The following is a 20,262-nucleotide window of genomic DNA, read 5'->3' on the forward strand; positions in this document are numbered from 1 at the left end:
ACATTTCTCCCATGTGAGAAAACTCATTTTGAGGAGGAAGCACCATGGAATTACAGACTTAGTCTCAGTCTCAGAGGGACTTTGTCTGCAGGCAGAGGCTGGAGCAGTGTGTATGTGCAGGGGTGCTTGTGCTGGGGAATTTCAAGTGGTTTTACTGACAAGCCAGGAATGAGTTTTGAGGCAGTCTCTGAAGATGTGCAGCTTCATCTGCACTGCATTTAAATGTGTGTGTGTTCCTTGCTCCTTCAGCTCCTGTCTGTGCACCCGTCTGTGAGTTGTTAAAATTATGCTCTAGACATGTTCCTTGCTCCTGGCAAACAGAAGTGAGATGTGTTACCCGTGTACAACAAGCAGTGGAGGGAGCTGTGGCACAGTGATGGACAGCAGCCCTCCAGCTCTGATTCTTAGTTTTAGCCACAAAAATGCAATCAGTAAGAAAAACCCTTTTCTACTGGTGCCCTGTTCTGGGGTGTGCTGCAGCTCCTTGCTGTGCTGTAATGGGTTATTTGTCTAATTGTGGTGGGCAGCAGATGTCTTAGAGCTTTTTAGGTCTTGGTCTGGTCTTGGCCTCATGGGCAAAGAAATTAAATCTTGGTGCTATGAACAAACCAGGTGTGGCTGTATCTCCTTTGCTTTCAGAAACACCATTTTTGTGACCCTTCCTGTCTTGCTGTTCTAAGAAGACAAAAGTTTCTAAATCCATGTAGCAAACCACACCTCTAATTACGTGTTGAGCCCAGTAGTTAAAAAATACATTAAAGAACCATGCAGCTACATGGATTGCCATTTAGCACAGTTACATGAATTTTTTGGGGCATATAATTGATAATAACAAATGAGCTTTCTCACTTCTTTTGGTGATACTCTGATTTTGTGCAGACCCCTGTAGGGCTTTAGCAACTTTCCAGGGATAACATCTCATCCTGATTGTACATCCTGGAGGTTTTAGGCTTGGGCACTGGGGATATTGAAAATGCCAGCCTGTAAATACGGCAAGGGGAGAGCTGGTTGGTGCCTGAGCTGCTCTCAGTGTGGGTAATTCTCTTGGGTGCAGCTGGGGCTGGAGATGGGAAGCTGCTCTCCACATCCCAGTGGGCTCTGCCAAGGCACAAGGGGCTGCTGCAGCTGGAACAATTACTCAGGAAGGACCCTTGGAGAGAAGAGCTACTGGAATGTCCCATGTTCAGCTAAATCACCCTGACAGCACAGGGGCTGTGGAAGCAGCATCTCTACCTCATCATCTTTCTTCTCAGCAGTTTTTATTCACTTTTGGTTGCCCCCCTCTCACCTTCCCCAGCTCTTTTCCCTCTTTTTTGTTGTCATGGGAACATTCACTACAGCAGTTAAATCATACTATTAAAATATGCTTCCCCAGGAGAGTGGTAGTAGCTAATATTGATCTAGCTCCTGCTGCTGACTCAGGGATATGGCAGAACATATAATATCCCTTATTTCTCCTTTTCATGCATAATGCAGCAGTTTCTTTCACCTTGGGCTCTGTACTAAAGGTGACACGTAGCCACAGGGATATACTTTGACTTGCTTTTTCAAATGTGTGGCCCAGCTGAAGGGTGCAGGTGGTGGTTGAAACTGGCTTTAAAATCTGAAAAGGGAAAGCAGACAGGAAAGAGCTGCCCTCCCCAGCAATGGTGATAGATGCTTGTATGCCAGTGCTGAAAAGACACTCAGATTAACCTGTCAGCATCCCCAGCCCCGCTGTGTGCTCTGAATAACTTCGTGAATACATCGAGCTCTGTCACAGGAACGCTTGAAATGCAGTTGAAAGACAAATAACTACCTTAATATCAGGTGAGGCTGCATTTAAAAATGCAATCACTCATCTCCATTGTCACTGACATCTGCTCTGCGTAATCAGCCCGTCGGGTTAAGCAGAGCGTGCTGAGAAGATTCCTGAGTCACCAGGAAGGAGCAGAAGGTTTTGCCTGTGAGATGTGAGCTTGCAGTCATGTTTGAGCCATTAAGTGCTTCAGTTTCCCCGCAGTGGTTAATTAACCAGCTCGAACTTTACGAGAGTTTCCTGAATTTGATAGGTTTTGTAAGGTAAAGGTGCCTCTGGAATTTCCTTGTTTACCTTCCTTTCAGAAAAGTTTTGGTTTGGAACCAGGCTGTTGTACAAATAATTAAAATAGTGTGGGTTTAACGTGAACAGCATTTGCAGCTGATGCTGCATTTTGCTGTGTGACTGATACACACAGAGCAAATGGTATTTTAGAGTCTTTGCTGAGAGGACCTCTGTTAAAAACACTTATTTGCAGAGAAGCCATAAATTTCTGGCATATTTGTGTGTGTTGTTGAACATCTGCGCGTAACTCACTTTATGTTCTAACTCCCTTTATGTTTTGACCTCCCCAGAAAAAATCAGGCAGAGATATGCAGATCTCCCAGGAGAATTGCACATCATTGAGCTGGAGAAAGACAAGAATGGGCTGGGGCTCAGCCTGGCTGGCAACAAGGACCGCTCCAGGATGAGCATCTTCGTGGTTGGGATCAATCCCGACGGCCCCGCGGGACGGGACGGGCGGATGCACATCGGGGATGAACTCCTGGAGGTAAAATTGTTTCCTGGATGCACTTTAGGGATGAAATCCTCGAGGTAATTGTTCCCTTTAGCGTGTGCAGGGAAGGAGAAGCATCTTGAACCTTTATTTAAAGCCTGCAAGTGGAATGAGGTGGCTGAGCGAGGAGCTGTGCTGATTTATGCCAACTGAGAACTTGGCCTTTGGCAGGTAAATGTGTTTGCAGTGAAACAAAAATCACTGGCCTGTGAAAAGCAATGTCTTGTCAGCGAAGTCTGTGCTCTCAGCATGTTCACAAGCTCTGCGTGGGGAGGGGCTGTTGAAAGGCAGGAAGGGGACACTAAATCAATCCTTGGAGTGCATGTGTGGTTTACAGGGAAATTCACACTTTACGTTAAAAAAAAAAGCCAAAACCCCCTCAACGTTGCCATATGTGTTTTTACAGATGACAGGGATATTCCCCATCCTGAAAATAAATTTCATGCTAGAATCTGTTTTGATCTGTTGCAACTTAAAATACTTAATTTTCTTTAGTTGTGTCTGGCACGAGTTCACCCACAAGGCAAAAGAGCTCGTTAGCAAGTGGAGTATTTTGTCTTCACTTTTTCTCCAGTCTCCTTGCTTCACCTTCAGCCTGAAAACGCAGCTTTTCCTTCACTTCATCTGGGTTTTTGGGCTGTTGCAAAATGACATTTTGCTGCAGTACCTGCAGTGATTCCCCACATCGTGATTGCTTCAGTGGTTTAAAAAAATCACCCATCCCTGGGGATCTTCCCCTTGGAGAGAGACTCTCACTGAGGAGCAGGGATTTGCTGACCTGCTGCTCTCCGTGGGTGGTGATGCTTTGATCTTTCAGCAACTCTCTGTGCAATCAGAAAACCACCTATTTTTTCACATTTCTTGACTCGAGAAAGAGCAGTTTGACTGCCTGGGGGAACCCTGGGAATAGTCAGAATTGTCCAAGCATTTGTCATTGTCTAACAGTTCTGTAATTAGGGGGTTTCAATACACACAGTACAAGGAAGACAGTTTTTTTTGGCTATAAAAGCACCATCATCTGAAGTTGATTTCATTTTAAGTGTGAGAAAAGATATGAAAGTCTGGACCATAATGGAGTAGGGTAGGAAAATTGCTTTCTCCTTCAGAATTATGTTTTTCCTATCCCTGACACTGAATTCTAATGTTAAAGAAAGGAAAAATTGTTAAATTTTGGGTGTGTTGAGGGAAATCATGGCACTGTTTTCCTCTGCATATCATAGGTAGTTCCTGATAGAGCAGAGGATCTAAAGTTAAGTGCTTGAAAGAGGAACAATCTGGGATTAATCGCATTTACCTCAAGGCTGGGTTTTGCCTGGATGAGCCACATTATAAAGAGCATTCCCCAAATGATGGTGCTGCCCTCATTCCCTGTTAAGTTGGAAATAAAATGTTGGTTTTTTTCCCTTCAGTAGAAGGAAAGTGAGATTCTCCATTTCAAAAATGCCAAGATTCAAATGAAAACTCAAGGAGACTTTAGTAACTACCTTGTTTATCTTTGCAATCCAATTTAAGATACGCCACCAGTGAGCAGGAGTACAGTTCCTTGTAGAAAAGGATAAATCCAAACATCCTGCATTATGAAGAGATGGGTTGTGCATTAGCCATGTACAGTGAGATGACAGAACTCATGTCTGGTTCTCACCTGACTGCATGTTTGAACTACATTTACACCTGCATCTTTAATTACACCTCAGTTTCCAATACTGGAACATCTCAGCAAGAGAAGGGATTCACATCTTGGGAAGCCTCTGGCATTTCTGGGCTGTCCTGGGATGCCCCAGTTGGGGAGTCTTGCTCCATTAAAGCTGAGGATGCCACTGCAGGGTGTGCAGATTATTCCCTGTGGCTTTTGATGGAGCTCAGGTTAATGGGATGGCCATTTACACAGATAGATATTACCTGTTCATTTTTCTTTTGAACTGGAGTTTGATTGGAGTCAATTGAAGGATGTGGGATGCTGCCAGACTGCCTCAGCTCCTTATTCATAAAATCTTTTGTTGCTGAACTGATGAAACACCAGCTCACTTTTAGCTTCTGCAAACAGCAGTAGCCTTTTGGGGGCATGATCCTGGCTTGTTTTCACAACCTGACATCGAGGGAAATGCAGGTCACGTAAAAAACCTTCATGTGATCGTTACTTTCTAATACCTCTTCAGTGATGTATTTGGGATGGGTATGTGGCTGGAGAAAACAGCTTTTGGAGGGGAGAAGGCCCTTTCATTCTAATTTTATACATGTGGGAAAACTGCTTGGGTCAGAGTTTGGTCCTCTGCGCAAAAGAATTTTTTTTCTTACAGGACACGAGTTCCGCTTTTCCTTTCTTTATGCAAGCAGAGGAACCATCTGTGGTGCTCCTGCCTCGCTCTCGTGCTGGTTTAGTGCAGGTGTCTGCACTGCTTCGTGTCTCGTTAGGCTGGGCTCAGTCCTGGGGCTGATTGTGCCCAGCATGGCCCTCAGCAGGTTCACCTGGAGCTGTACCTGTGCCTCGAGTCCTGCTGCTCCTCAGCTCTGCATGGGCCTGTCCTGTCGGGAGCTTCTGTTCACACTGAACAACCCACCCTGCTATTATCATTATTATCATCATTATTATTATTGTTATCATCTCCCCATGAGAGAGTCAACTGAGCTCTATTAATAAGCCAGGCTGTTCAGAGCCCTCTAATGCTGAATTACTGATGTTGGGGTGTTCTGCCATCTCTTGCTGGAGATGGGGCAGGATAAGAAGCTGCTCATTCGGATGTGGAGTTTTTCAGCTGAAGGGTGCAGGTGCTGCTTTAAACTGGCTTTAAGATCTGAAAAGGGAAAGCAGACAGGGAAGAACTTCCCTCCCCAGCAATGGTGATAGATGTTTGTTGGAATGAGATGAATTTTAAGGTCCTTTCCCACCCAGCCCTTTCTGTGTTTTATTCTGTGAGGCCACAGCACCTCTTGAAAGAGTAAAAGCCAGTGTTCAGAGTCAAAAATCTCTGTAAAAGTTTGCCTGTTGTCATTCTGGACTGTTGCCCGAGAGACAATTATTACATTTTATTTCTTTATGCCATTTTTGTCATAGCTCAAAGCCAGAGAGCTTTTGTGCTAAATGCATTTTTACTGCTATTTTATTTTAAGGTGCTTAGATAAATAGAAGTTATGCTATAATAATATAATAGATACAGCAGTATTTTACCCAAGTAAATGAGCTCCCCAGCCAAACTCACAATGCCATTTCTGTTCTAAGATGTGGGGGAATTGGCATTTAATTCTCAGTTTATTTGTTGTGGAATCACAGAACCAAATCACAGAACGGTTTGGACTGGGAGGGACCTTGAAGTTCATCTCATTCCCTGAGCAGGGACACTTTCCACTGCCCCAGGCTGCTCCAAGCCCAGTCCAACCTGGCCTTGGGCACTTCCAGGGATCCAGGGGCAGCCCCAGCTGCTCTGGCCAAACTGCTCCAGTGTCCTTTTGTTCTTTTCAGAAGAGGCTGCAGATCCTTTCTCCGTGTGCTTTGCCTGCAGGTTTTTGGGGTGGTGATTTTCAAGCTGGCAGCAGGTAAAGCTGGGAGGGGGAGGTTGCTGGGCAGGAGGGCACAGGCAATCTGTGGCTTCCCAATGTCCTTTCTCCACACTCCCCAGGTGGGGAACCACAGGGATCAGCTGCCAGCTCAGAGCAGGATATTTTCTGTCCTTACGGATTTTATGGTCTGTTGATCACTTTAGGTGATGCACATGTTTGAACATGTGCCCAGCAAGAAATTTGGTGAGGAGAAGGAAATTCACGTTCTAATTAGTTTTTCTCTCCAATTTTTTCCTCGTGCTTTTGTTATTTGGGAGCTTGGTGTACTTTATGGGGTTTCAGCGTATAAAATTTGACTGATAAAAAAGGGTTTTGAAACTTTCCCCATTGTTCTAGAGAGTCTGGTTATATCTTGAAATGTTACAATTCCTGTGGTAAGAAGGAGCCCAGTGCATTGTACAAAGAAATAATACAGAAAGCTAAGCTAGTATTTTTACTAGCTTTGGGGTATCATTTAACTTGATTTTCATAAAAATCAGATGATACTAATTTTACGGATTTCCATTAGTGCCACGTAGTAAAAACAGTGTGGGTTGGGTTTTTTTTTTAATATCCATATCTAATGTTTCTCTTCTGCAAATTAAAGTTTGAGAAGCAAACAGTCCCAGAGATTTTTTCCTCTGAACTCAAGAGCTCGGATTTCAGTGAATTTGTGCTTTCTGCTACTTCAGTGCATGAAACTGTAAACCAAAATTCTTGTAGGTGAAGGCAACAGTACATTTGGGATCTGTGATTAAATCTGCCATAAGGCAATGTGTGATTACATTAAAGGCTGAACTTGTGTGCTGACCTGACCTCATACCTGCAGCAAGTTTTTATCTTTCTCTGAGCTCTGCTGACTTTCCAAGGAATTACGGAAAGAGACGTTTAAAGAAGAGTTGAGGTTGATTTAGATCAGTTTATTTCTTTTGCTTAGTCGAGGCTTTGTTTTTCTTTTCTAATCTCTAATGCAAAAAGTAAAGCACAGATTTATAGGTTTTGACTCCCAAAGTACTATTTGGTTAATCTGACGTGTTACTTTATTTAATTTGAAAGATTTAAAGTGGTGTTTCTTCTGAAATCCTAGATGTTCTCTGTTTTGTTTTATTTAAGTAGGCTTTGGTGTTTTGCTCATCACTCTGGTATCTGCAGCTAATGGAGCATTAATTTATTTTTCAAAATAAAGTGTACTCAAAAAAAAAGAAAAAAGAAAAAAAATGAATGCTGGGTGTAATAACTCTGTAGGACAGTCCAAAACCTTGTGGAGATATATTACTTTGATTATGCTTTCATTTTGGAGTAATTAAATAATTATAACTTAGAGACCCAGCTCACAGCTAATTAAATTTTGGACTATTTGATACATGTAGTGAATAGGATTAATTTAGCCAGAGTAAAGACTATAAATTTTAATCTAAGAAGTCAGCTGTTTAGGAAAATTGATGGTAATTTAACTGAATCCAAACAATTTGTAAAGCATACAGTATTCCCAGTGAACAATTTATTCTCAAACTTAGAGAAATTAAGTCAACAAATTCACTGAAAATTTCAAGTTGACCCTGAAGCCAGAATGCAGCTGAGCATTCATTCATTTTTGCTACTGGATTTTTAAATTGATGTTTGATTAATGAAGCGTGACCCAGGATGTTGCTTCTCACCCTGCCTTTTCCACCATGGCAGTTGCAGACAGAATCTTATATTAACTCTTTGGGAATGGTGATATTATTTCCTTTTAGACCTTTCTTGGGTCCCTCTTTGTACAATAAAAGACTTGGTAGGTAAAAGTTTTGCACTTCAATCCCAATCAGTAATCAAGTGTTAGGGGGATTATTCTTGTCCTTGCATTGTCCTTATTTAACTGATGAACTTGCATCATGTTTTGACCCATTGAAAATACGATTTGTGAATATTCCTAATGTGTCTGACTAGCCCATATCACACCAGGAGAGTGGGAGACTTTGCCTAATACTTCTTGAATGAAAAAAAAAAAAAAATCCTTCTAAGATCACAAACCCAGGATCCAATACAAACATCTGCAGTAACAAAAATTCCTTCTGTAATCACGACTAAATTGTTCCTGGGCTCCGTTGTCATTATTGTTTTAAGCAGCATTGGTATATCAAATGTGAATGTAAATATTATGTTGTAAATTTAGAGTGGGAGGAAAAAACTGCAGTATTGAGGCATAGGATTGTTTAGGTTGGAAAAGTCCTCTAGGACACAGAGTCCAACTGTTCCCCCAGCACTGCCAAGGCTGCCACTGCCCCATGTCCCCAAGTGCCACATCCACAGGGCTTTTAAATCCCTCCAGGGATGGGGACTCCACCACTGCCCTGAGCAGCTCTGCCAGGGCTGGACAACCCTTTCCATGGAGAAATTTTCCCAAATATCAATCTACATCTCCTCTGGTGTAACTTGGGGCCATTTCCTCTCCTCCTGTCCCTGTTCCTGGGAGCAGAGCCCGACCCCCCTGGCTGTCCCCTCCTGTCAGGGAGTTGTGCAGAGCCAGAAGGGCCCCCTGAGCCTCCTTTGCTCCAGGCTGAGCCCCTTTCCCAGCTCCCTCAGCCCCTCCTGGGGCTCCAGACCCTTCCCCTGGACACACTGCAGCCCCTCCATGTCCCTCTTTGACTGGGGACTCCAAACCTGAGCCCAGGTCTGGAGGTGCCTCAGCAGTGCCCATCCCAGGGGTTGGTCACTGCCCTGGTGCCGTGGCCACACCATTGCTGACCAGTCCAGTGCCATGGCCCTGCTGCCCACCTGGCTCATGTCCTGGCCAGGCTGTTTTCCCCTGAAAGCTGCAGCATTTCCTTGTGTCCAAAGTAGTGCTTGGTGTCTGCTGCTGTCCTCAGGTGTAGATCCATCACAGCAGAAGTGATGCAGCATCATGTCCTTAAATTGTCCTTCATCTCCCTGACTCCCACTCCTGCTTCCTCCAGCAGAACTGAGGAGTCAGCACAGTCTTAGCAGCCAGTTTTCCTGAATGGCCAGAGCCTGCAGGCAAAGTGCAGGAGTGTCTGTCTAAACATCTGTGCTCCTGTCACATCTCTATGATTCTCCTCAGATCAAGTTGTTTTCCAAAAATCTGGGAATAATCCTTAAAGCCCATTCAAGGGATCTCTGGGGGGAAAAAAAAAATAAAAATATTTCTCTCGTTTGTGGTTTACTAATAACAGTAAATCAGCTCTGCACTGGTTCCTGTTTTATATAGATCAAGATTTGGAGACCACATTTTCTTTGAGTCTTATCTCCTTATCCCACAGTAAACTTGGAAGTCTCGGTGGTATAAATTAGAACAAGGTGTACTCCTCCACTTACATGAAAATCATTTTCTTTTAACAGATAAACAATCAGATATTGTATGGAAGAAGCCACCTGAATGCTTCTGCAATCATTAAAACTGCCCCATCAAAGGTCAAGCTGGTTTTCATACGGTAAGAACCGTTCTCATCAAAACTTTTGTTGCACTTTAGCCTATTCCATGACATATTTACATATTTAGCCTGCTTTGCACATGCTGAACTTTCTCAATCCTCTTTGAAGTGAATAAGCCTTTTCCCTGACTATTCTTCTTGGAACAGTTGAAAAGTTCTCCATAATAATGTAAAAAAAAAAAAAAAAAAGAAAGTAATGGAAATGAATGCTTATTTTAGGGGTGTCTGCTGAAAAGTTGAGTTATTCCTCTTGGGCTTTGGAGCTGCTTCTCCCACAACTTCCTTTGGGATGGTTCAGCACAGGGTTGGAGAGGGCAGCATGTTCATCCAGCCAGGAGGGAATGGGAATGGTGCAGAGGCTTGGGATTGCTGGGAGAGAGCACATGGAGCACAGGCTGGGTGGAAATCTGAAGGATACCTTTGTGTGGGCATCAAAAGAGGATTTTGAAAGTGAGCAAGGGCTTGTTTGTACAGAGGGGGAGGCCTGACTTTGCCAAGGAGCCCTGGGATGGATTGTGTGGGAGGGAATATGCTAAAACATCCTTTCATCTGCATAAAAATTACATGTGGGCATTTTTCTCTTGCTCCAAGCATGAAAATTTTTCCTCTTTGTACATGAATTAAAGACACCTGCGTGCATTCCCTCAGTAGTTCAGGAATTGTTGCTCTTCTGACCCTGGGCAGGAGGTCTGGGAAGAAGCTGCCTCTTTCCCAGGGCTCATACATGCTTTAACAGGCTGGAATTTCAGAGATGTGTATTTCTGAATAAATTCCAGCTGTGACTTCTGTTGGGCACTTACCCCCATGCCACTTTATGAGATGGTCTTCCCACCAACACATACATCATACTTGATATTGTTTTATATTCCTGGCTCATCCACAGCCTCCCTGTGAACAATGTAATAATCTGTGGGTGAATGCATATAAATGTGTACATTTACTGCCACGGCTCTGCCTGTTGCAGCGTGCCCAGAAATGATGGAAGAGCAGCATTAGCACCGTGAGGAATGAGTTGCTATCCTTGGCACTTCAGAGGATCTGGAGGAGATTAATGCTCTTGCCTGCAGCTCCCGTGTTCCTTTCCACAGTCATTGAAAATGAAACGTCACGTCCCACAGTTCACTCACCATTATTTAATTGCCTGTGGAAAATGTGTCTGGTTGGAGGTTCCAGAGGCAAAACCACAACTTGTGGAAGCCCAGGCCAAGAGTGGGGGCTCCTTGCAGGCTGCCCTGGTGCTCCAAGCAGAACTCCAGGGAATGGGCCCTGTCAGATCCACTTCCCATGGACTGGAGATCCTTGGTGTGTGTTTTGGGTCGTATTTGTGACACAAAGGCCATGTAGGTTCTTAGCTAAGATTCTCCTTTTTGGATTGTGAGTTTCAAGGCAAAAATTTATTTAAAATATTCAAGAAATCCTAGAAATATATACTGGAAATATCATTGGGTGATTCTTGTTACCATCTCAAAAGTTTAAAAAAAACCCAACAATTTCTACTTTTAAATGTTGCTGCTGAGGTTTTAAACTTCCATCTTCCCAAGAGCACGATGTCTTGTCACTGCTCTTGGCCTTACCCTGACAGCTGATGGGTTTGTTTGTTCCAGGCAGCCACTGGAACAGCAATAAAAGGGAATTCTCCCACTGAGAGAATGTCCTTAGTAACTGGAGTACTGCTCCAAACGTGGGGAGAAAACTAATGTCCCTTGTTTTTTGATGTGTGGTCGAGTTCTAGCAGAGACAAATTAGACTGTCTCTCTTGAAGGTGGGTTTTAAGGACAAACAAGAATTAGTTGCTCTTTTAGTGCAAACTGTGTTCCATGAGCCCAATCTGTCTTGGTGCTTCCCTCAGACCACAAACCCAGTGGATGCTGCTGAGTGAAAACATGAGCTGTGGCCTTTTTGTGCCTCTGGATGTGTTGTGGCTACATTACACCACAGATCACCACAGCAAAATGACATGGAATGCAGGAGTTGTGAGGAAAATTAATTTGGTCTTCATGTTCATAAAAAATATGAATATTCTCATTTCACCAGTGAAAAATCTGATTATAATTTTCCAGAAACACATCAATCCACAGCCTGAAAAGGTCCTGACTGAGCTGATTCAGGGCACAAAAGCCAAACTGGTGGGGTTTTTGGGCTATTCCAAGTGCCCTCTCTGATACCCTGAGGCCTTTTTTCCCTGAGATGCAGGATGCTGAGTGATAAGCATGCTGCTTTCCACTTGGAAGCAGGAAACAGCATCCAGGTTTTCCCATTCCTAGTGTTTTGGTTCATGTGCAGGGCAGGGGGATGTTTCCATAAACTCCTTAATCAGTTGTGAAAGAAGCCCAGAAATTCCTGGGCACAGAAAAGCCTTTCTGTGAGAGCTGTAATAACCATCATTAAATAACTTCAGAGAATCATAGAATGGTTTGGGTTGGAAGGGACCTTAAAGATTATCCAGCTCCAACTCCAAATTTATTTATTTTTCTAGACAAAGATAAAGGATAAAAGGTACACTCAGCCTTTTTGACTTTTTGCTGAAATCCTGACTTTACCATGTGTGCTATAAAATTCTATTCACACTTTTTTACACCTAGGTAGTGTTACAGTTGCATTCCCACCCTTTCCTGGAAGTTTTGCTGATGAGACACAGCTCAGTAGCTGTTGTGAGAATCACAGACACCCCCCTATGTTTGAAGGCTTCTCACTCTGCTTTATGAGCATCTTTTCCTCAATTAAGTTGACGATGATCATTTAAAACAGTTGATTTTGGCCAGATTCCAAAATAGCGGTCTTAACACAGCCCTGTTTCCCAGTGGTCTCATTAATTACTTGAGCTTCTAAGAGCATCTAGAAGATTTGCAGTTATAGTGTCACTTTCCTTCTTTCAGGGGCAATAAGGGATGTAATGTCTTAGTTGCCTTTTGAAATTCCTGCTCTGATTCTCCAACAGGAATTAGCCAGGTAATGATATGAGAAAGGGACTTGCTTCTTCTAGGAGTGTCTGTGCCCCAGTTCCCAAAACAGGATGTGTTTCTTCTACCCATTGTGGGTTTTGTTCATGTGTTGTAAGTCCATCCCTTCAACATGCACAATGAAAAAATATAATTAGATTTTACATCTGGAGTAGGAAATCCAGTTTACATCAGAACGTTCTTTTACAGTGAGAATTTTATGATTCAGCAAATTCAATGTTTTTTCCATGCTCAATTAACTGCCTTTAATCTGGTTTGGTGCTTCAGTGTTGGTATAATAAGCAGATCAAATACAGCTGAATGCTTGAATCAAAGTGAATTCCACTGATTTCAAACCATCCTCCCATTGTGTTCAGTCCTGTGAGTCACTCTTTGGTCTACCTTTATCCCTCAAAAGAAAATTGCCTTGTGCTGTGATGAACCATGAGAAATGCTTTAACAGTGAGGGATTTTTCTGGGTTTAAATACCATCTGTTATCTGTCCTGAGCCCTCCCACTCTGCAGCCACTGCTCTGATATTATTGCTTCCTGCTGGTGGGATTGTGAAGCCCACAAATCTGTCACCAAACCCCTCCTTCCATTTCCAGGTGTAATCTCCTCTTATTTATGGTGATGTGCAGAGGAGAGAGATCCTTCTACTCCAAGGACTGGGGAGTGTCTGGGTTGTTCAACACTCTTCATTTCTGTGTCTTTGACTCTTTCAGAGCCTCTAGAAGTGACATCTTATGTTTAGTGCCACTCTCAAATTACTGCCGTGCTTTAGAAATTATTTTTACATTTGTTCAAACCTACATAATTGGCCGTATTTTAGGAGTATAAACTCCTGTTTTTACTTGCTTTGATTGCTGAGGTTCTTTCATGTGGGAAAGCTTTAAAAATAAGCCCTTGCCAGGCCCTGTGTGTGTGCAAGTTTGAACTTTTCCTGTTTTCTCCAGAGCTGTTTCCTCCTCTCTGTCATACACATGTGGGAACAGGCACACGGTTCAGGAAGTTCAGTAATTTGGGCTCCTTCAAAACCTTTGATGACCTAAGCTGCAACTTATATGAACATTAGTGGTTCATTTAAAATACCTGTGTGCCTGTGGCTCCCATGTAATTGGGAGTGGATGGAGAGGAAGTGCAGAGCAAGACTGTTCTTGCTGTTGTGGGAGAGATTTTTCAGGAAGATGCACAACACAAAGCTCCTGCCTTGCCCCAGCTCAGTGTGCAGCTTTCCTGCAGCTCCTCTTTTCCTAAGGAGCTTCTAGAGGCAAGACAAAGCTGAGAAAATACAAGATCCTGATTTTTATTTTATTTTAATTTAACAAGCAGGATGTGGACAATATAAGCTTTCGATAATCTCCAAGACTTTATGTCCTGGTGTCACCTTACAGAGGAAACATTTATTCCCTTGTTCCACAGCTCTGTTCTATCTAAGATTTTGTTTGATTTGATACAAGCTATTGGGTTTTTCTTCTGATTCTTGATGTATTCCCACAAAAAGCATCCACAGCCCCTTGCAAAGCTGCTGTCAAATGCTCTCTCAGTGTTGATGAGCTGTGTCGCTGCAGATATTTTGGCAGGAGGTTCTTCTCCTTTGGTTTAGACATCCAGGGGACATCTGGACGTCTGTGATGAGTCAGAAGTTGTCAGGAGCCCCCAGAGAGCAATTCAGTGTGTCCTGTGATGAATGAAATCATTTAAGGTGCTGGGGTTGCCCCTCTGAGTGGGTCTGGTTTGGGATTTCTCTTGGTTTTGCCTTCCAGCACCCAACTTCAGCTTCCCTTCAGGCTTCCTTCCTGCAGCATGGAATTGGGGTTCCCTTTGGATTTATATTTGCATGTGGCTCTCTTTAGGCTTCTGTTGTACCGAGTTTTTGTGGTGTTTAAGTCAGTAATAAATGTATTTGCCTTTGCTTAAGCTGCAAAGGTGCAGATGGAGGAAAACATCAGATGTTTTATTTTTTGGTGAGACAGGATGGGGAATGTCCAGGGGTCCTGTTTAGACTAGAAAGAAGTAAAATGTTACAAGGAATGAAGACTTTACCTTGTGTGAAGGTTTAGACACCTTAACCCCAAGCATTATTGAGCACCAGTAACTGGGAACAGCTTTTTTGGAGGTGGTTCAGGAGCAACTATTGGCAAATACTCGTCTGCAGTCACTGTAATTTGAATATGATGTTCAGACTTCTAAGCTGTCTGCCCCTGTATCAAAAGAAAATGATTGCTCCTTTTAGCCATAAATAAATTCATGTTTTAGTTGAGGACACTTGTGGAAGTGGAGAGCAGAAACAGCAATTTATTATTAGATCTGTCACTTTAAAATATATTCCCACTTTGATTCCGCTTTGAAGCATTCTCCTTTGAAGCAGCATTAAAGTATTTAAATATGTACGAGTCCTAGCAGGGGGAGATTACAAGTTGTGACACTGCATAACCTTGGGGTTTTTTATATTTTTGCTTTTTTTTTTTTTTTTTTCCCCTGGGGAATTACCATTACTGGTTTTTTTATTGTTTGGAATAAAAATGGCCATCCACTTAAAGCTGCATAAAGATTTTTTTTCCCCACTGATGGAAAAAAAAAAAAAGGTGTGTGTGTATGAAGTGAAAACTAGTTTGGATAATTAATTACACCCCAGTTTGCCATGAAGCTTCTGTCTAGCAATTTTTAGAGTATTTCTTACAACAGTTTATATATATATATATTCCTCTTTATTTCCATGTTTCCTCCTAATTGCACAGCATGCAGCCTGCATTGTGAGCTGCAGAGTGGGGTTGGTTTTCATGCTGATTGTACTTCACATAAACTATTGTCAGGAAAACCTCTGCAGTCCAGGAAAAAATCACAAAATCACTGGGCCTCTCTTGTGCTGATTTATTCCTGTAGGTTAGAAAAGCACCAACCATAATGAGATTGATGTCTCACGAAGATAAGAGCAGGGAAAATGTCCTTGCCCAATATGCCCTGTGGGGTAAAACGCACTTGGAAATTGTGGAATGCTGATGAAATTCATGGGTTTGGTTCTGTGCCTGTCCTGGCCCCACGTCTCCAACCACGAGCCCGCTCCCAGCCTGGGTTCTCACTCTTGCAAGGCTCTGAGCAGGGCCAGGAGGAGAGGCTGGGAGCCAGGACAGCTCTGAGCAGCACCCAGCCAGCTCCTTTGAATTGTGTGGCTGTGTGGTTGAAGATAAGTAAATGAATTCACCAACCTTTGCCTGCAGGATTTATCATTTCAAATGCCTGTGACTCCCATTCTGTGCTGGGAGCTGTTGATTCACAGTGTTATTTCTCAGTGATCAGAACATGTTAGCTCCATGTGTTTTAACCCTCCAGGGGGGAAAATGAGACTCTTTTCTTTCAGGCACTTCCATAAAATGTGTTTAAAACACATGATAGTCTAATAGTTTATTCCAGAAATTAAAGAGGAAAAAATTCTGCTCGTGTCACAGCAACATGAAGTGGAGTAAAGAGGACCAGAAATCAAACGTGGAAGAGCCATGAAAAGTCACTTCCTTTCATCTAAGAACTGTACCTGGGAAGCAGCAGCATCACTGATTCAGGCTGGAGCAGACTGGGATAGTGGGAGCTGTCCCTGCCATGGCAGGAGTGGCACTGGATGGGCTTTAAGGTCCCCCCCAACCCAAACCATTCTGTGACTCTGTGATAATTTGCCTTAAATGATATCACTGAAGTCATCTGTTACCTGGTTTTGTTTTATAGAGACCAAAAAAAAATGCAGAGCTAATTCCAGAAAACAAATCAGTTTAAATGGCAGTTGAGGAAAAACATCAGCAAGGCAGAATGCTGTTAAATAAAAATACAAAGTAATCAGATGTCAACTTCAGGGGTGTTTTAAAGAGAGAGAAAAAGATGCCGTAGATCATAAACATTTGGAAAAATAATTCACTTTTTATGCAGGGAGAATCAGTGTTTATCACCTCTTCTCCTTGCATTTTATAAAATCTCTTCCCAGTTTTTACATTGAATCTTATAAAAGACCACAGCAAAAATGAACAAAAAAGAAAAAGCAATCTGTGATATTAGAGCAGGTATTGTATTTCAGTAACATGAATGTGAAATTATAAATAAGCAGTTTACAGATGTAGAGATGATTGAAAGAGGCCAACTTGTGTGTGAATGTGAGCGCATCTATGGATGTGTAGAGACCATAAACTCCAACTGCATCCTCTGACAATCCACACAAAATGAGATTTCCGAAGGACATGACGTCAGTGTGTCCCAGATGAGCCTCCTCTGGTCCCATGGAGGGATGTGATCTGTTGGGGAGCAAGGAACCAGAGCAAAAATGGAGTGATTTTCTAAGCTCTGACTCTGGTAAGAAACAGTTGTCATGCTAGGGGGGGTATTTTGTTAATGAGCAGAACCAACTCAAAGGAGAAGTTTGTCCACCCTGGCTTGGTGTGTAACGTGTTGTTGATCTCTTGTACAGAAGTGAAGATGCAGTCAACCAGATGGCTGTCACTCCCTTCCCACTGCCTTCAGGCTCCCACTCTGCTATTGAGGTAAGGTTTGTGGGATGTTGTTTTTAATTAGAGACTGCTAAATTGGATAGATTAATCATAATTAGCAGCTCATGATAAGTTCGAGCACCTTGTCTAATTAAACCCAGGATTATAAAATGCATTGGGTAGAGACTTGGCCTAATAGGCTTATTTTGCCCTGTCACTTTTTTATTGATCTGGTTGTTACTGACAGACCTGCATGCCATTAACAGCAGGTATTAAACAGGCTACTGCTGCACAGGAGGAAGAGAAGGTTCCAAATTAAAACCTTGCCACCTCCTGTCCTGCTCCTTTTTCAGCTGGAGTAGTTGTGGCGAGGCAGTTTTGCCTGGAATAATCTTCCAAAGCAAAAACAGTCGCAGTGTGGTGATGTTGCCAGTGTTTTTTTGTGATTCTTGTTGCTCCCTCAGCCCCAGTGCAGACTGATTGCTCCCCTGTGCTGCAGGAATCCCTGCAGTCACCACACTCGTTATCATTTTGACATCTCAATATGGTGTAACTAAATTTTCTAGATAAACTACACGGTTAGCCTTGCTGCTGCTTTTTTAATTCTATTTCTATCTGAGCTAATAAAGCAAAAGATGTTTTGTAATTCAATTGGGGTTTGGTCTTGCCTGGATAAATTCACGTGCATTGAACTCCTGGTATTTCCATGAGTGTGGCTGGGATCCCTCAGCACGGGGCCACGGGAGGTAGCACTGGATGCATCTCCAGTTTGCACTCTTGCTGTTGTTTTCCAGATGATGTTACCACTGATGGCTGCTCCTTGCAGGCCTAGAGCTGTACAGAACAAGAACTGCTCATGTTTTATTTGGATCTGAGTCATTTTTGGACAGTGCTTTGGCTTTTCCTTCTCTCCTCCTCACCAGCAGTGTGTCCCAGGTGCAGCTGGTGCTTTATAAATTACATTTCACAGAGTTCATTTTGATTCTGTTGACTCTTTAATACCTGCATTTGTTCCCAGCTTTGTTTAATATTTGTGCCTTCAGGATGAATCACAAAGCTTTGTTTAGGCACATTATGTACTGTGGTCAAATGGCTGTAATTAGACTCTACCAAAGTGTTTCTTTGCCTTTAGAGGTAGATGCTTGTGGGTTGAGTTTCGTGCATTAATGGCAAATTCTTACTATTTACGTTGTTTGTTTTATAAGTAAATGCAAGTTTTTAATTCTAGCTGGTGTCTTATTTTTATATAAAATCAACATAACCAAATATAGTGATTTATACAGAAGTTTACATTGCTTTCTTTGGCTGCTCTTCCTCTCTTTAAATAAAGAAAAAAATAGCCTTATATCTTGAAATTATATCTTCAAATATCTTTGAAATACTACACAAATATTTAACATTGTGTATTACATGCACCCTACATGTAACTTGTCAGATCCCATTAAACAGCCTGGCTGGTGGAATGGAATATCAGGGTGCCTTAGTTACCACAGATTATTGTGTTAGTTTTCTTCAGCTTATCTCTTGATCCTTATCTCTTTATCTGCAGCTTATCTCTTTATCTTTGTTGCATGAAAAGTGATAAACAGTAAATACTCAGGGTCTTACAGGACAGGATGACTGTGTTGTGGTGTGATACTGTGGGCAAGCTCCCAGAAACAGAGTATATTAAATACTAATTACTGCAAAATATGGTTTTAGAAGTCTCAATCACCAAAAAGCCGCAGAATGAGGTATTTTTTTGCAACTGTGAACAGAGGGGCTTTGTCCACTCAAGTGGTGGTCGAGACATTTGAGTTATTTACTTAAATGTGAAATGTCTGATGAAAGTTCAGGAGCAGTTTTGTTTCTAGTCCAGGGTCCAGGTCCAGAGGAGGCCACGGAGCTGCTCCAGGGCTGGATCCCCTCTGGAGCCAGGCTGGGAGAGCTGGGAATGTTCACCTGGAGAAGGGAGAAATCCAGGGAGAGCTCAGAGCTTAAGGGGGCTCCAGGAGAGCTGGAGAGGGGCTGGGGACAAGGGCTGGAGGGACAGGACCCAGGGAATGGCTCCCAGTGTCATTGGGCAGGGCTGGATGGGATCTTGGGCAGGAATTGTTCCCTGTGAGGCCATGGCACAGGGTGCCCAGAGAAGCTTCCTGGATCCCTGGCAGTGCCCAAGGCCAGGTTGGAGCAGCCTGGGATAGTGGAAGGAGTCCCTGCCATCCTTGGATGGGCTTTAAGGTCCCTTCCCACCCAAACCATTCCATGATTTTCCCAAGCTGTTCAGACTGTGGCAGGAAACTGGGACTCCTTTGACATGCTGAGCATGTGACAGAGATCTGGAGAAAGTCTCTCCATTCCAGGTCCACAGCTTTCACAGCTGACAGGGATTAGTCTGGCCTTGAAAGCTGCCCCAGAGCTGCCCCTAAGGGCAATTTTGGAAATATTTTATGGTGCTTTTTGTTAGCCAAGTGGGGACCAGGGTCTGCTGTCCCAGACTTGCATCCCTCATTTGCCCCCTGACATTGGGAGACTTTAATTGTGGATCTTTCTACCTTGTCACGCTGCCCCTTGTCTAAAAAAACCAACAAAAATGGGTGAAACTGTCTAGTTTCTCTGTTTAGCTCTTCTGGGGGGCCAGAGCTCTGTTCAAAAGCTGTTGTCAATCCTTTCTCCCAGGACCACGGTGGCACTGAACCTCCCAGTGGCGAGGAAGACCCGAGTTTGGAAGTTGTCATGAAAAGCTTGACTGATGAGGAATCCAACAAAGCTGTGAGTGACTTGAGGCAATATTTAATGATGATTTGAGTTTAGAATGTGGAGGCTCACTGGGTTTGATTGGTTTTCTCTGCCTTTTTATTGGAGTGTTGCAGCACTTTTGTCAAATAATACTCAGTATGTGTAAAAGCAGAATCAAACTCAGCTTTACATACACAGCCTGTTTTTGTGAACTGAGTACTCAGTATAACTTGTTAAAATACCAAGATAAGAGTTTTCACAGAGTATTTTGGCCCTCTCTTGAGTTCTTGGTGAGAGGATTGCCTTTCCACTCCTGCCATCCATGTGTGACAAACTTTAGACAAAGCCTGGTCTGTAAATCATATTCTCATTTATATTCATAGCTTCATAAATTCTAAGGCCAAGATGTCTATTATCATAATCTAGTCTTGCCTCCTGAATAACACAGCTACAGAGTTGCTCTCAGTGATTTCTGCATTAAGGCCATAACTTGTGGTTTAATGTGGTTCTGTCAGTGTGCACTGTAATAAATACTGAGCTCATTGATACAGATGGAGCCTTTTGTTGTTTAATAGGTCAGGATCATGCATTATCA

At 42.9% G+C, this 20,262-nt stretch overlaps 1 protein-coding gene across 3 annotated transcripts in view; it reads left to right on the plus strand.

Moving 5' to 3' along the window:
* Positions 1 to 20,262, plus strand: part of PATJ (PATJ crumbs cell polarity complex component) — a 134,091-nt gene that overhangs the window by 78,893 nt on the left and 34,936 nt on the right. For all 3 annotated transcript variants that reach the window (XM_058843045.1, XM_058843044.1, XM_058843043.1), the window contains exons 27-30: positions 2,374 to 2,570; positions 9,450 to 9,541; positions 16,931 to 17,003; positions 19,608 to 19,700. In XM_058843045.1, coding sequence (XP_058699028.1) covers positions 2,374 to 2,570; positions 9,450 to 9,541; positions 16,931 to 17,003; positions 19,608 to 19,700 — 455 coding nt within the window. The remainder of the gene's footprint in view (positions 1 to 2,373; positions 2,571 to 9,449; positions 9,542 to 16,930; positions 17,004 to 19,607; positions 19,701 to 20,262) is intronic.

This window comes from Poecile atricapillus, chromosome 7 (assembly GCF_030490865.1).
Source record: "Poecile atricapillus isolate bPoeAtr1 chromosome 7, bPoeAtr1.hap1, whole genome shotgun sequence".
Classification (NCBI taxonomy): domain Eukaryota; kingdom Metazoa; phylum Chordata; class Aves; order Passeriformes; family Paridae; genus Poecile; species Poecile atricapillus.